This window comes from Durio zibethinus, chromosome 15 (genome assembly GCF_047325235.1).
Source record: "Durio zibethinus cultivar Kanyao isolate XHJ-2024 chromosome 15, ASM4732523v1, whole genome shotgun sequence".
NCBI lineage: Eukaryota > Viridiplantae > Streptophyta > Magnoliopsida > Malvales > Malvaceae > Durio > Durio zibethinus.
The window spans coordinates 8,323,808-8,341,630 of record NC_143176.1 but is presented as its reverse complement, the minus strand read 5'-3'; the positions used below and the strand labels follow the sequence as shown (position 1 = coordinate 8,341,630).

Sequence of the window (17,823 nt, the reverse complement as noted above, 5' to 3'; positions counted from 1 at the left end):
AGTGATTTATGAGCAAACAAAAGCTTACACTGACAACAAAACGTGACAAAGTACAAAAATTCTTTCACATTATGGTCCCTAAGTACTATTGTAAAATTGTTTGTTTGCCATCCAAGTGGAGAAAATGGAATGTTCATTTTGTGATTTGATTTTGATGCAAAATTATTAATATAGTATCAAATAATGTTTTGAATTTTTTTTAAAAATATGATATATATCGATATCCGTAATTTTGATATATTATTTTTTATTTTTTGATTTAGTATAAATATATTTATAAATATATATGATTTATACATTATAATACTATTAATAATTTACAAAATAAATATGTAATATTTTTAAAAATCAAATAATTAAGTTTAAAATTATAAAATTAATATCATAAATTTTTTATGATATTTTTAAACGTTTAATCTGATCATATGATATTTAAATAAGTATTTTTTATACAAATATTCAGATAAAAACAAAGAAATGAAAAAAATTAACTTTGACTTCACAATTATTAAATTTTAAAAAGGAAGTACAATTACTTTCTTTAAAGAGATTAAAATATTTATGAATTTTGATTTGAAAAAATAAAAAATAAAAAATAAAAAAATTACAATAAAAAATAAAAAAATTCAACTTTTAGTAGTTATTTTGTCATTTAATTTAATTTTTATTAAGTTAAAAAAAGTTAAACAACAAAAAATAAATTATAAATTATAAAATATATTTCACATTTAAGTATCGATCAAAATAAACTAATCTACCAAAAACCAACTGAAAATTAACAAAAACAATTGGTATTATCCAATACCAAATTCAATACAAAAAATATTCTTAAATGTATAATTTTTTAATATAATTAAAACATATAGACCATTATCAAAACAAAATTAACAATTATGCTTTAATCCACAGATAAACTGATTAATTGAGATTCTTCAAGAGGGGCACATTTTGTAAATTATAGGTTGCTGATTAAACAAGCAATTGACTCTTATGTTTGATTTGTAGATAATTATGCATATTATATTTTGAAGGTAAAATTTCCCATATTAGAGTAAAAAGGACACCACTACTTGATTAAGATTTCCACTTACACGAATTTAGTAATTAATAATATATTTTATAGTAATAATAATAATTAATATAATCTCATGAGGCTTTTGAGCATAAACTTTTTGAGAGGATAAAGCTGGTAACTGTCTCTAACTACTCGTAAGTGGATGCTTTGAGCATAAAAATGGACCCATTTATTTTAATGGGACATATATTTCCAACACCAAAATATTGAACACATTTGTTTCTTTTCTTTATTTTTTGTACTGCTAAAAGTTTTGTTAATGAGCATTGATCATATAAAAACAAAATAGCTTACTTTTTAAAAGAAGAAAAAACAAAACAGCTTAGGTCCAGTTTAGTATTAAGTTAAAGATTGCAACTGAAAGCAATCGCAATAGATTAGATCTCCTATTATTTAATTGTGTTTGGGTTAAAAAATTTCATTGCAATGTAAATTTTTTATCACAAAATTTATTTTGTTTAACACAAGTTTAATGATCAAACACAGCTCAAATCGTAATGCCAAACATAGTCTTATTTGACTATCCCTTATTATTAACTAAACAGCAAGCTCGTGGGAATCAAATCAAAACAGAACCACTGTTAGTTTTGGTGCTTGATGTAAGAAGCCCTAGCTAAGCTATTAAATTACCATGCAATTAACTAAAAATGATATAATTAAAAGAATATAAAGGAGGCAAAAATCATGGTAGAGCAAGCCAGGCCAGCTAACAAGAACAATAATAGATCTGATAATTTTAGATACAATATAAAAATAATATGAAATAAATAAATAAAATAATACTATTTAAATTTTTGATAAAAACTATATATAGATTTAATAAAAAAAATTGTTTAATACATTGATAATGAAAATTTTTAATTTCATAAGTAAAGTTAAGATAATGACACACGTTTTTTTATATATTTAAAACAACTAGTTTAAAAAAGAAATAGAAGATTGGTATCATTTTAATCTTTAAATGAATCAAATAATTTTTTTTGGCCCTCCACCTCTTGGTTTAGTGACTATGGAGGTTTTATGAGGATATAAAAGTCCTAATTTCGAAACAAAATCTTCTCTCCTTCCTCCCATATAAGGGCTATGCCCTTCCCTTAAAAAAAATTAATTTCTCTTTGACAAAAATAAAAAAATATATATTTATATTTAACATATCATCACAAATTATGATATAATAATTCTTATATTTTATGTGTATTTAATACGAATACAAAAATGGACATACATAAACAAAGCAGAAGATTCTTAAAACGCATCATTCTTAAAATTAAAGCCTGCTGCAGACACTTCAGTTCCCACATTCATTGCATCACTTCTTAACCAATGGAAAGGAAAAACAAACTGGCAAAAAGATTTGGATTATTTTAATTGAAGGGCCCAAAGGAATCTCTATATTTTTGGGCCAAACCGAAAAGCTTATCTTCTCTGGATCCCATGCAATCCCTCACGTTAACAATATGTCTTCTCATCCCACCTTGTTGATCTAGTGCTTCTTTTATTATTACGTTTCACCTAATTCTTTTTTCATCCTTCAATCATTGTTGTTAAAAATATCCAAATTTTTTAGCATTCATTTAGCCATTTGATACAAAGAACAAAGTGATTGGACTGTTACTTGTTTAATAACTAAAAGTAATTAAAATAAGTAAGATCACATGGAGGAGACATTGCTCCCGAGATCGAACAGACAAGAATCTTAAATCCTGATTGCATTGCTGTTAGGGGATCATTTGTGTTTAAAGGGAGAAATCAAATTAGACAAAAAGAGAATCCATTTGTTGGATGAGTTATTTTAAAATTAAAAAAAAAAAAAAGAAATTAATACTAATTGCCTCAATACGTAGAGACAGCAAGGGTTTACCGTCTCTAAAATCAATTGAGTAAACTTTTTAAGATCGTAAATTCCAATAAATTGATACATGTAATGTCATTTTCAATAAGATAAATACAAGAGTTAGGGAGGGTTTAAAGATATGTTAAGAATTATTTTGAGTTTAAAAAAAAAACTGTATATTGAAAAAAAAATTCTAAAAATTTTTCAAAATGTTTATCAAACAACGACTCAATTGAAAGATAATAAATACAGTAGATACTGAGGCGACCAAACTTACGTTCAAGAAGAAGTCTAAACCTTAATTCTCGTCAGGTCCAAGGCCCACCTTAATTTATATTTAATCGTACGATCGTTTAGATTTAGATCATTTTAGGTTTAATATTTATGTCTTTCAAGTTCAATTTCTTAATTTTTAAAATTAAGTAAATATAATTAAATAAATAAATATTAAATATCAAAATTAAATCAATTAAAAGTTATTTATTAATATAAAATTATGTTATGTCAAATATATTTTAACTTTGTTCATGATAAAAATTATTAATAATTTTATTGACTGATATTTGATATTTATTTTTAATATTTCATATATTAATTATTAATTTATAATTAATAATTCATATTGACATTTCATACAATCATACTTCTACACGTTTCTTACTAGTAATGAGTTGAAAATGAATAAATAATTATATAGTTTCAAGAAAAATCAACATTAAAGAGTAAGATAATGTTAAAAAAATGATCTAATTTTAATATTTTAAAGAATTTTCAAAATATCAAAAGTACTTGATATAGTATTAATATAATTTTAATATTTTAATAGCAAATAGTACAATAAAAAATGAAAATGACATATTGCCTATTGGCCATTGACATGGCATGACTTAGTTGGCTTGTTCCTAACTTTTAAGTTATAGTATTAGATTTTGAATGTTAATTCTATGTATAATAAAGTAAATATAATTGTATAAGTATAAATTATATTGTATAATTTTTTAAAATCCTAACAAAAACTTAAAAAGTTTAATTGTTCAATACAACTAATCTTAATACTTATATATTATAAGATTATTATATTACTAAAATTAATATATATAATATTATTAATCTACCTCTAAATTAAATTTTTTTAGAAATTAATAATTAATTTTAATATTTATTACTTACTAGTAAATATTAATAAAACTAAATAAATTTGAGATATAAAATTAAGTTAATTAATCGATCATTTTGAGTAAATATTTCAAGTCATTCAAGCTCGGATCATTTTAAATTTAAATTAATTTAAATTTAAATAATTTAAAATTTGAATAATTTGAATTTGAGTTGAATTGATTTGAGTTATTAGATTTTTTTTATCTAATTGAATTTATCGAGTTTAAGTTCAAATGACTTAAACAAATATTTTGAATTCATTTCAATTTTGCCACCATATATATTGAATATATAACTATTTCTTAACGAATTTACATTTATTGGTAAAATTTGCAATCCTAATTAAATCACTTTTAATATGTTTCACATATCGCTACAATATTTATGAAAAAAATAAATAAAATATCAATAAAATAAAATCAATATAAAATTGAATAAATAAAAGTTTTAAGTGAGATGTGGGTCCTAAAGTTTAATATGCTATCAAAGTAGATTTGTGTATAATAGTATTCTGCCAATGTAATTTAATATATGAACTGATTTACTAACTAACGTAACCTAAAAATTAAAATATAACTCCTTCTGTCTTTTTTTTTTTTTTGTCCATTTTTTTTAAATGTTTCAAAGTTACGCTTTTTTTTTTAATACCTAAAATTTTTATTTTTTTATATTTTTTATTTTTTGATGTTAAAAATTATAAAATTTTAATTTTATAAAAAAAATTTAAAATTTAATATTAAATAGATTAAAATTAAAAAAATCTTTTAAATTTCATAAAAATTAATACATATCAAATATTTTGAGCTAAAAAAATAATACTTAGAAAAATGAAACGATACACCTTTGAAAGTTTTTGTAGGATTTTGAAAGTAATTGAAAAATTAGTAGTAATTCATTAATTTGTGGTGAATGGAATTGCCACGAATCAGTTCTGTTACATGTAACTTCAACGGTATAGCCCGCGTGCAATCGGCACTCCTAGCCACAAAAAGACTGCCCACTCGTGGCGGATTTCGTTTATCGTCTTCCATTAGCCAATCAAAAAGTACTGTAAAAATCCACAGGTAGACTTAAACATAGGTTCTGATTAGTATAGTTAAATCCTGTTGGAGAATTACCACTTCATTTCAAATGGGGTTTCATTTCTAGCGATCGTAGAAAAAAAAATTTTAAAAGCCAGAAATGAGTGCAATTTCGACACAGACACAAGCAGCACTCAAAGCAAGACCAATTGCAGCATTGAACCCATGTCTCTCTTCGTCTAAAGAAGCCTTACCTCCATTTTTATCCCTCTTTAAGGTACCAATTTAAGTCCTTTAACTTCTTACAGTTTCATTGTTTGGTCTTTAATGCAATCTTTGGTGAGTTTTTAATGTGCTGCTGTTTTTATCTTTAGAACCCCGTTTCAGGTTCAGGTGGGTTCTCCTCAAAGGATAATGCTTTCCTCAGGGGCCAATTTAACAACAGACAATTTCTGAGTTTTTATTCAAGCCGTGCTCGGAGAAAGCAAAGAGGTAATTATAATGGAATAGCAATATTCTCCTTTTTGTGTTAATGATTGAGTTGGAGCAATGTTTGCTGGGTTTTTAGATAATTCATTTGATAATGATATTCCTGAAGAAAACTAAGAATTGAAAATGGAGAAATTTTGAGTATAATTCTGTGATAGGTTTCATAGATGAAATTTGGTACATTCAAAAACAGCCGTGGTGAACCCAGAGCTTAACTCAGAGCTTAGTTCAATTGAATCGTGTCGGTTATTCTAAAAAAGGGCAACAAAAAAGTATGGGATTTCTCGGCACATTTAATCCTTCATTTATCCTCAAGCTGCAAGCTCTTCTGTTAAAAAACAGCTGGCGACTTTTGTGGGTTAATTAGATTGTTGTGTCCTCTTCGTTTTAATGGGTACTGTATTTGGCATGTAATACAAATTCCCAGCAAAGATATTATTCCCTTTTTATTATTATTATTATTATTATTTAAATCTGAAACAAAGAAAGAACATGTTGGGAGATAAGTCACACTTGAAGCCTGCTAGAGCACACCACTTAACCCAAAAACTTAAATTATTGAGTTTTTGGGTCCTCGATGTATATATAGAACATTTCATTCAGAATTCTTAGTGATGTGGGATTCTTTACTCATATGTGAACCTTAACCCACCAATCTCCCCATTCACTTGTGAGTTTTAATCAAGTCTCACATCGGTTCCCCATACGAGTAAATCTTATCAAAACCTCATTTTGGATTAAGCAATCTCACGTCTTGGATAGTCTGAGTGCACCTTAAGCCCAGCATTCAACCTTGCCTCTCTGTGGGTTTAGGTTGTCTCAATACCCTTTGGGCCCAGCATTCAATCTTGTCTCTCTATGGGTCTAAGTTATCTCAATGCCCTCTAAGCTTAGATTTCAGTCATAGCATAGAACTTTGCTGCTTAAGTTGTCTCAGTGACTCTCAAGCTCGACTCAATCATAGCACACAACCTTGTTGCCTAGGTTGTCTCAGTGCCTCTTCAAGCTTACACTCTAAGTTGACTTAATACATTGTCCACTTAGATGTTCCGCTTCTGCATATTATCATATACTTACCGCATCCAAGTCAAACCTTTTCACTTTGATATTAGCTCGATTCTTTAATTGTCCAGCTATAAATTCAGCAAGAATATTAGGGTGCCCGTAAGGATTTGCAATTCTTGTAATAGCAATGTTGAGTTTTTGGTTCATACAATTAAGTTCTTTTTGCATATTCATCTGTAGTTCTTCGAGTTTTCGCAGCCTAACTTCAATTTATAATTTAGGAAATTCCATATAGATTATGAGTTGAATTAGATCAATTCCTTTTTGAATCTCTATATGTGCAATTGCCTCAACACTTGAAGATATTCTCATATTTTTTTGTATATAATTCTTGATATAGTCTGTTATTTTTTTATCTTCTTATAGATCCTCGAAAAAATTTTTAGGTTGTGCAATCCAAAGAAAATGATAACTTTGGGTTTTGCCAAGTTTGAAACCAAGTGGATTTCTCGCTACATCTAAATTGAATCTTTTTACACTGATATCGGCGTTCGAGCACATGGAGCTGATGGATGTGGCCAACTTTCGATCTACCAATAATCTCCCTCAGCAATACTATCGGGATTGGAATCCATGACTTTGGCTCCGATACCAGTTGTTGGAGAGATATATCACATTTGGAGCCTACGGAAGCACACCAAAGAGCCCATATATATAAACTTAAATTATTGAGTTCTTGGATCCTTATATATATAGGACATCTCATTCAAATTTCATAATGATGTAAGATTTTTTACTCACATGTGAATCTTATCCCAACACAACCATCCTTTTGGTTGTGATAAAAATGTTTAACTTACAGTAAACGCAATTGACTTAATGATTGGTGAATATATGCCTTAATCAAAGAGCTAGGTTCAAATATAAAGAAAAAATTGCCCATAGCCATAATCATTTTGCAGTCTTAAAACATAGATTATGACGTTCATGAATAATTATCTTTTTAGTTTTATCAATTGTTGTGGAACCAAGTGAGTGAAAAATGTAAAACCTCCGCATCTTTTAAAAACCTTGAGTTGAATCTTGCCTGAAATTTCATTAATTTGTCTTCATCTTCCTTTTCTCAATATGCTCATCGGTAAAACTGAATGAGGTTGTGGTTTTCCAATGCCAAAGGGCTAGTGGTTTCACCAAGCTGTGTCCTTCCATTGACTGAGGAGAATGTGGAGAAGGTTTTGGATGAGGTACGTCCTGGCTTAATGGCTGATGGAGGGAATGTGGCTTTGCATGAAATAGATGGCCTTGTTGTGGTATTAAAGTTGCAAGGAGCATGCGGCTCATGTCCAAGCTCAACAATGACCCTAAAGACGGGAATTGAAACTCGCCTTCGAGATAAAATTCCCGAAATTATGGAAGTAGAGCAGATCATGGACACTGAGACAGGGCTTGAGCTAAATGAAGAAAACGTTGAAAAGGTTAGATAACTGAATCTCTACTGATCGAGAATTTTCAGTCATTTTTTTCTTTTTTTTTTTCTCATTTGTTACAGGTTCTTGATGAGATTAGACCATACCTCGTAGGCACAGGAGGTGGAGAACTTGAGCTTGTTCAGATAAATGACTACGTTGTACAAGTGAGTCTTACCGGCCCTGCAGCTGGAGTTATGACCGTCCGTGTTGCTTTAACACAAAAATTGAGGGAAAAAATACCTGCTATTGCAGCTGTCCAACTGCTTGATTGAAAGAAAACAGTGAGGAACATCATTTTTCGGAGATGTTTACTGACAGAAAATGAATAGGTGTTCTCGCACAGATTTCTTACTATATCAATTTGTCATGGCTCAAACTAAGATCCATTATCATTTTTGTTCTAGTCATGATATATTCAATTCTAGTTCATGCTGTACGTTTCACTTTTTTTTACTGTTTTAATAAGGAAGATGAGGAATATTTATAGTAATTCCTGCTAAAATAGCAATGCAACGGGAGATACCAACGTGATGGATCGTTTTGCAAATAGTTTATGCATGAATGAACTTGAATTAACAATCCTGGGCAGAAAAAACCTATCGGCCTAAAATACAAGTGATAGCCACGGTTTATTCTTGCAGCTTAATTGGCATACTTTTATGTACTAGTGGAGGTATGGCCGAAGTTAGGCCTAATAATTTTAGACATAACATAAAAGACACGGAATAAAACCATACAAAAAAATATGAAAGTTGTAACGGTTCTGGGATTGGATGAATTTGAAAAAAAAAAATAAATAAAATCGTTATCAATTTTTTTTTAAGATGTGATTGATGATCTAAAAATTTTATCATTTAATAAAACAATAAAATATATTTAAAATTTTATTAAAAAGAAAATTTTAATCTACAAAAAATAGATTGAATATGAAAGTCGATTACGTGTTGGAAAAAATTAACATCCTCACGACGTCTTTTTAAAACGGAACTAATTAATTATGTATTATCTTTTAATATTAATAAAAATGATATGGACCTTGATATTTTAAAAAACTAATTTTTTCTATTTTTCATTTAAAAAATATTTTTGATTTATTTAATAAGCTTGAAAATAAATAAGAACCATGTATTGAAAAAATTCTAAAAATATTCTAATACACTGACAATATTAAAAAAAATCATCTCATTTAAAAAATTTTAAGAATTACTACTTGAAATCCTCGAAAAACATATCTTTGGTTGTTCATAATTATTTTCAATATATATATATGTATATATATATATATTAACATAAAATATCATTTTCTAAAAAATTCCTTTCTAAAGAAGAACGAAAAATTTTTATCGAAAATTAATCTTTATACTTCAATACACTAGCAGTATTTTAAATAAATTTTTTTACCTAAAGACTTTTAAAAAATTATTACTCAAATTTCTTTATAATCTTATTCTCGAAAATTTTTTGTTTTTTTTTTTCAATTCGAAAACATTAAGAATCATGTAATAATATACCTATACATTTATTTAAAAAAAAACTCTTTTATTTAAAGAAACTGTTCAAGTTAAAGAAAATGATTATTAAACGAAAATTTTCATATTGAAAAAAAGCTTTTAAAAATTTCAATGCTTTGACAATTTTTAAAATTTTTTTTTTCACTTAAAGAATTCTCGAAAATCATTACATAGATTTTCTCGAATCCCATCATAAAATATATATATATATATATATATATACATATTTAAAGATGTGTAATGCAAACTATAAAGTAGATAGGCATGCAAAAAAAAAAAGTCATTAGAAACATTCTACAATTATCAAAGATTTGAAAGGAGCAAAGGAAATAAAATAGAATTATACGAACTACTGTATAAAATAATATATGACTATGCTTTAATAATTTTAATCTATCATTTAATTATCAATAACAATTTTAGAAAGAACAAAGTAAATAAAAATTATATTGAAAATTTTTCTAAATACTTTTATACTTTAACAATATTTTAGAAAAAAACTTTTATCTAGAGATTTTTTAAAAATCTCTATTCGAACTTTCTTAAAATCTCATCCTCAGAAAAATTTTATTCATTTTGTCATTTCTTACTTAATTATATTTTTCTTGATCTAATTTTTAAACTTTGATTATATTAATTTTGCTACTAAAAAAGTCATTACATTATTTATAACAATCTCCAAAATTTTTTATCGAATATTTTTTTAAATACTTCATTATAATATTTAAAAGAAAATTCTTACTTAAATATTTTAGAGAATCTTTACTCGAATTTTTTTAAAATATCATTTCGAACAATTTCATTTATATTCTCATTATATGAATTAAAAACAAAATATATCACACATAAATTTAAACACAAAATATTAAATTAAAATGAATATGAAAATTCAAATAATAAAAAAATTAATAATATATAAAATTAAACTTATAATTAAATTTAAATAATCATAAACAAATTATATGAATATAATTAAAATCAAACACCTAAAAATAAATTTTATTGAAAACAAATTTTATATTTTAAAAAATGTACTTGTCTCGATATTCTAAATGAAGAAAGTTACTACTTCATTTTTTTTATTATTATATTCATATCAAGATTAAAAGAAATATATGAGATCTATTTCTGTCGTCCCACGTCAACCCTTTTTACTGCCTAAATGGTGTTAGCATTCCATTTTAAACCAATCCATTAAAAATGCAAAGAAGAAATAAAGAAAGCCACAATGGTCCCCACGCCATGGCCTTTGTTTCTTCTTCATATGTGGCTTTCTTTGTTTGACACTATTTCATTATAATGAAAGAACACAAGCAGCCTACATGCAGCAAGCAACGCCTCATACAATGACTACAAACCAAGAAGAGAAAACAATGACCCCATCAAGGTCTCCCAAGAACACCCATTACCACCCTACCTTCCTTGAGACACTACCTACATATGACATCTTTTCTATTTCAAATTTTAACACCAATCAACATGAAACAGTGAAGAGACACTCAGCTTTGATAACAAGGACAACAAGAACCGAAACTAGATGGCACAAACTAGTAAAACAAATCAAAATGGCCTAAGCTTTCCTACAAGTAGATGCATGGAAAATAAACCATAAGCAAGAGACATGTTGAAACTTTAAGTCTCTTTAAACACACAAGGAAGCAAACATATAAATGATGGAGCTTTAAGACATGCAGCTTGAAACTTCATGGCTTGTTCCAGACCCACACGTGAAACTAAGAGCTGGAACAGAAAGAAAAACTCAAACTTTTAAACATTTCTTCCCCCTCAAACAACTTACCTCCTTACTTTAGAAACCACCTTCTGTTAAAGCCTTCTTTCCAAGTCAAAATGGGATGGCCTGTATACATAAAAACATCCAAACCGTGACTGCTTATGGAAGCTAAGCAGCACGGTTTGGCAGCAGCTTTCCAGGTCTTTTTTTTTTTTCAACTCATACTAACTAAAGGATGACCATGAAAGATGGAAGAGAAAAGGATTTGGCAAGATTTTATGGGATGAAGCCGATTGCTGCAGCTGCCATTAGAGGAGGCAGGGAGCATTCGGCTGAACCAGAAAACCAGAAATGGAACTCCAACTATTTGGTTAAAAAAAAAAAGATACAAAGAACATGTAAAGCTTCAAAATTTATCAACATTCATGTCAAACATTAAGCATGTAAGAAGCAAAAGGAACACTTTGCAGAAAAGACCATGAACGGTGCAAGAATAGTGTAAAAAAAACAGAGATGCTAACGGCAACATATGCCCTTTTTATGGGCTGCCCCATCTTTGCACTCTTACTATTTTCTCTTGGCTTCTCTTCTTTTTTTTTTTGCTCCTTTTTTTTTACCAGAAGCTTCCTCCCTCTGTTCTTTTTTTTTAGCTCTCTTTTTTTCCCTCAACTTCCCCTTCTTCTGTTTTTTTTCTTTTAGCTCTCTTTTCTTCCCGCAACTTCCCCCCTTCTGTTTTTGTTCGGCCGACCCAAGAAATGCAAGATTTTCATCTTACTCAAATGAGGGCCCTTGGATGAAATCTCATCCAAGGGCCAAAATTCCTCCTTTTCTTATTTCCAAGGGGCCACCTTGGTCCTTGGATTAAAAGCCATTAAAGGATCCAACGGCTCAGACTACTCACCGCAAAGGTTGAACCTTTATGCCCCTCCAACCCATGGAAAAGATTATTTTACCCTTTAACGTAAAATTTTGAAATTTACGATTATTTTCTTAGAAATAAAGGTTGTCTGATATTTTTGAGATCTTAAAACATCAAAAATTAAGAAATATTTTAAGATTATAATATAAAAAGTTTCGTGAAATTTTAAATTCGAAAATATTAAATTATGAAAATATTCTTATAAAAGTATTTTAATAATTTTACATTTTTAAGGTGTTGTTATAATTTTAAATGCATTAAAAATCATGAAATATTATAAAATTACGATCTAAAAAGTTTTGTGAAATTTTGAGCTTGAAAAGTCCAAATCACAAAAATACCCTCAAATAGGTATTTTGATAATTTCATACTTTTAGGGATATTATTATGATTTCGAACTCACCAAAAATAATGAAATGTTATAAAAGTGAGATCTAAAAGGTTTCACGAAATTATGAGCTCAAAAAGATTAAATTATAAAAATACCTCTTATAAGAGTATTTTGATAATTTGATATTTCTCGAGACACAATGAAAATTTTAATGTTTTAAAAAAAATTTCAAATTCAATATAATAATACTTTGATTTCAGTGAGGTCTTGAAATTTTAAAATTAACATTACTCTATTCATTTTGATCAAAATTTACATAATTTGACTTTGTTTGACTCATTTTGACTCAAATTGATTTTGTGTTTTGAATTGACAAATTTATGAAGTCTTTACGGATTTTAAATGACCTTTGTAAATGATCTTGACTTTTTGTTCATAGATAAGCCTCAGATCAATCATGTTAAAAAATATTTCGGATAAAATTCAGTGTTTATAAAAATAATACAGTTTAAAATTTTGACAAAAATCAAATATGATTTTATCAACAAAAAAAATTCGTGTTTAATGTATCGACCCAAATTGTAGCATGCAGTTTTCTTATTTTGCACAGATATACGAATTATCATGACTAGCACAAGATGAGGCTGCTATCAATATTATGACTCTTCTAGACATCAATTGAGAAAACTGAAATGGGTACTATTTGAAAATATTTGTGAATCAAGCATCTCTATTTTTAAATTCATCAAAGTCTCAAAATGTTTGTTGCCTATCTATTTACTAATAGTCTAATACTTATGTTCCTCTCTTGATCCAAGGAATCTCCTCACAATAGCTACAACAGCACCAAGAAACAAAAAGAAGATGAGTATCGAATCCACCTCCAACACCAATTGCAACACTGGGACCAGGAGCAAAGAAGGAAAATGGTGACCAACCCCAGCCGCCTGAGAATGGCACGCCGAACCATACCCATACCCTCCAACTAGAGGTGGGGCAACTGGTGGATTAATATCTATATTGGTCCTGGACAAACACTAGCTTAAGCATTAGCAAAATGGAGTTATCCAGTGAATATATGAATGAAGTCAAAGATCCAAATTTTGATGATGAAGCTAAAGCTAAAATAAAATCAGTTCACATTTCATTCAGAGCATTTGGATTGATGGAAATTGATATAATTGCAGCATGACAGTTTTAACTTTTGAGGAGTGTTTAACAGCTCCTTTCTGCTTGGTTCAAGTAAGGGTTCCACCATGACAAAACACCAAACTATTCTGAGGATTTCCAACTACCCTTCTGTTCTATGACAAAATGGTTTATGTTCCTCAAACACAAATTATGAAGTTAATTAATACTCTCTGATTTGTTGTAACTACCATCATGTGCTGCCGATTGCAATAGCTCCTGAAACACTATGATGCAACCTTTTTGTTCGTGATAGATCATTTAACTTCTCTGCCGTTGAATATTTTCTCTTTGAATCTTCTATTTAGCTATAAGCTTGGACAGACCCTTAGAGAGAGTAATTTAAGAAACAATAATTTCTTATCTTCCTTAGTTTCAATCATAACTTATGGCCTCAGGTTCAGCAATGAAATTATTTTGTGCAGTATATTCTTAAGGGTCTTGATCTACTCATCAAAGTGCATACAAGTGTTTTGATCCAACTGCCTAGAAAATATTCATGTCAAGACATGTGGTGGTCATCGAAGAGTCCTTCCCTTTATCTCAGCCTAGGGTTAATGCCAATTGTGCCTCTCAATGTATTACTACTAATACTTTCATTGAAACATCTGCTCCTCCTACATATGCTTCAAGTTACTCACACGATCACTATTCAAGTGCAACAGCCATTTCTCCTCCTATATATGCTTCATCACATGTACATTTGGGCTTGTTTTAGATGAATCCAGTAATATCTCAAGGTCACAATCTTATCCCCCATCCCTATCCATGGGTCAAGAGGCCATGTACTATATTTGGGAGGAAATAAAAATCTTGTGATGTCATCTTGCTCAGTCCTCTATTGAGGCTGAATATGCTCCTATTGCCTTTGCTGCGGCTGAGCTTATATCGGCGAAATGCCTGCTTACCGAACTGCACCTTACTTCCCTGTCCACCACTCCTACATAATGACAAAGTTCGAGTGACTATCTTGTTTCTAGTCCTGTTTTTCAGTCTAGAATGAAAATTTTGGCTGTGGGTTATCACTTTGTTCAAGAAACGAATTAATTTTCTTCAACTCAAGGTGTCATAGAATTTGACTTATGATCAAATAGCAAAGGCTATCAATTACTGATTTAGTGATTTTGAAGTGCCTCAGCATAAAACTGAAAATTCTGCGGACTATCTTATCCAGTGCATAACAACGACAATTTAAAAGACAACTAAAAGTTGGTACAGTGAATTCAAGAGTGATCCATTCTAGACTTGGAGATTTCTTCCTTCCTGGTCGGCGTGAGAGGTTAGTGACAGTACTCCTAGTGTTTCATTATAGTTTCATGAAAGTACTTGAGAAATTTTGACTATTTTTAACTGCTTCTCTCTCCTAGTATACTCGTTTCCTCAATACAAAGCTCATATTCAGTGCTAAATTCTTTCCCAAAAAAAAAAAAAACACCAGATTAAAATTTAAGAAATCAAAGTACCCAAGTAACATTATCTACTCAATAGTTATCAATAATGTAAAAGAAAAAAAAAACATCGAATCGATCTCATATATAAAGTGGATGCCAAAACCAGTGACCTAAACAAAATTACCAACAAATCACTAATAGCTCAACTGATGAATTACCTTGAATTGCTGTTGGCTCTTGGGGCTGAGCGAGGAGCTGATGACCGGAACGCTTGACCACCAACTCTACCACCCGTTTTAGCAGCTGATGCATCAGCAACTGAGCCCAGAATCAACACCCCAGCTGCCAATGTCACTATTGCTAGCTTTGCTAACTGCTTCTCATTTCTCCTATAGAAAAATCCAGCACCCAAAGACAATCCTCAGTCATAGAACACAATAAGATTCTAAGAATCAAAGAATAAAAAAGAAAAAGTGAGATGCATGGAAATTAAGTACCAGGCAGAATCTTTGCGGTCGTCTGACTGGTACCTGCAGGAGATGAAAGTAGCAGAATTGAGAGGCTTGGTTTTGGGTTTGTGAGTAAATGTAAAAGCATTGGTCAGGAAACTTTGTTGAGATGATGATGCAATGGACATTTTTGGTTTCTTACAAGAAAATTTGAGTTTGGAGATTAGTTCTGGTGAGCATCGGGCAATGATCTGTTTTCATTAGTTTTTATTGAACCTTATATAAACTGCAGCATAGGCCAGTGTTCCTGAGATTTTTGTTCATCCTTATCCATGATACGGGGATTGCAAGAATACGAGAAATGCTCCGTTCAGATAATCTATCTCATGCCTATGTTTCCAAATTCAATATTCTTCCATTCTCTTACCGAGCATTGAATTAATTCAAAAGATTCTGTCTGGCACAATTTATCGACCTTATAATAAGATCATATGAAAAATTAAAAAAAAAAATAGTTTATTGTGCTAGTCACCTGTTCTATTAATAAAATATTAAAAATTTAATTTCAGTAATTAAATTTTAGATTAAAGGGCATATAAGTCTTTGAGCTATAATTAAAAAAATTATCCTAACTCCTAATGTCAAACTGTCTGATGGAGACAGTAACTTGAAATTACAGGTTCTAAAGTCTAGTTAGAATCAAAGGTCAGAAATTTATTTAATATTTGTGCTACCACGTTTAAATCACCTCATAAAGAGAATCAAAATTTGAAAAGATGCCTTCAGTTAATTGACTTAGTAGTCGAGCTAACTTTTAAAAAGATATAAAAAAATCTCCGTCTTCCTCTTTCCTCTTAATGTAATCTTAATGCAGGGTTATGTCCCATTTAATGGCAAAAACCAAAAAAAACTTGAAAAGACAGATAAGGAAATTGAATGCCTCTACTCTATAGAAGGGGAGTTATTTGCAACTGCAAGTTGAGGTTGTCAGCCTAGGTAGCCGAACCTTGAGGTGGTACGTTTAGAGTTGGCAATGCTGGTTCAATCTGATTCGGTAATCTCAAGCTTAATTAAGAGGTGGCAAATTAGCGCTAAGATAATTGAGGTGATTAAATTCACATAAATCTTAAGATTTTAGATCGATTTGATACGTTAATTTAAATTAAAATAATAAAATTATCTCGTTTGGTTGATAAGTTATTTTTTAGAAAGAAAAGTTTATATTATTGTTATAACCATAAAATGTTATTGACACATCCTTATTTTTTTTAATTATAATTAATTAATTTTTTTAATATTTATTTGTATCTAATTAAGTTTTTATTTAAATAAAAAATAGCATTATTAATTTTTTTGTCAACTAAATAAAATTACATGTGATATCAATAAAATATATAAAAATTTGATACGTGATGTAATTAATATATGTAAAAATCAAATAAAATAAATTTTTTATTTCTTTTTTCTTCTTTATTTGCTTTGTTTCTTTCTTTCTAAGATTCCTAAAAAAATTTAATTAATTATAATTTGAGACTTTACTTATTAAATTTTATCATGTGATTAGATTTTATTTATTTAAACATTTAATTGAATCGAAATAGAAAATTAAAAGCTTAATTGAGTGCAATAAAATGTTAAGAGCTTAAATAATTATTAAATTATAATTCAACGGGTTTTTATCTCTTTAGCCTAAAATTTAAATCTTTGATACTTTCAAATAGAAAAATAAAACACTCAATTTTCAAGAGAAAACAATAATCAATGTTCTTGCTTCTAGCAAATTAATTCACATCAGAAATAGACTCGTATTTCATTACAAGACAATTTTTATTTTTTTAATTATGTTTTAAATATGAAAGAAATAAAATTTTTATGTTAAATTTTAATAGATGACAACATATAAATAAATATAAGTGTATTTATTTTTAATATAAATTATAACTTAATTATATAAAAATGTAGTTTTTTATTAAATTAAGGTGATAAATAATATATTTATAATATAATATATATAAATTAAATAATAAAATATATTCTCTTATATATCCCTCAGAGGGTCGAGTATAACACCCCAAATCTAACCTTGATTTTATCCAAATTGTTTAAAATGATAAAACTTAATTCAATTCTTAATTTAAAAAATCATATCAATTCGATCGTAATGAATAAAAATTTATTGGATATAAAATGTTTTATCATTCTTGCATATACATATATATTACAAAATTTATCTAATAAATAAAATTAAAA

General features: G+C 28.5%; 1 protein-coding gene and 1 pseudogene across 2 annotated transcripts; one reads left to right on the top strand and one right to left on the bottom strand.

Annotated features, from left to right (window-relative positions):
- The first annotated feature begins 5,056 nt into the window (after window positions 1-5,056).
- LOC111301746 (nifU-like protein 3, chloroplastic) lies at window positions 5,057-8,542 on the top strand. The gene is made up of 4 exons (XM_022897664.2): window positions 5,057-5,366; window positions 5,464-5,581; window positions 7,760-8,058; window positions 8,133-8,542. The coding sequence occupies exons 1-4, from the start codon at window positions 5,250-5,252 to the stop codon at window positions 8,322-8,324; spliced, it is 726 nt and encodes a 241-aa protein (XP_022753399.1). The 5' UTR covers window positions 5,057-5,249; the 3' UTR covers window positions 8,325-8,542.
- A 4,703-nt stretch (window positions 8,543-13,245) lies between these two features.
- LOC111301970 (uncharacterized) lies at window positions 13,246-15,834 on the bottom strand (annotated as a pseudogene). The gene is made up of 3 exons (XR_016328190.1): window positions 15,622-15,834; window positions 15,343-15,513; window positions 13,246-13,571 (listed from the first exon to the last, which is right to left on the bottom strand). The product of XR_016328190.1 is annotated as an uncharacterized LOC111301970 (transcript).
- Between the last annotated feature and the right edge of the window lie 1,989 nt (window positions 15,835-17,823).

Excerpts from the sequence above, each read along its gene's own strand:
- LOC111301746 (XM_022897664.2), top strand. The coding sequence starts at position 5,250 with ATGAGTGCAATTTCGACACAGACACAAGCAGCACTCAAAGCAAGACCA. Across the intron at positions 5,367-5,463 it reads CATTTTTATCCCTCTTTAAG|AACCCCGTTTCAGGTTCAGG; the intron begins GTACCAATTTAA and ends TTTTATCTTTAG. Across the intron at positions 5,582-7,759 it reads TGCTCGGAGAAAGCAAAGAG|GGCTAGTGGTTTCACCAAGC; the intron begins GTAATTATAATG and ends CCAATGCCAAAG.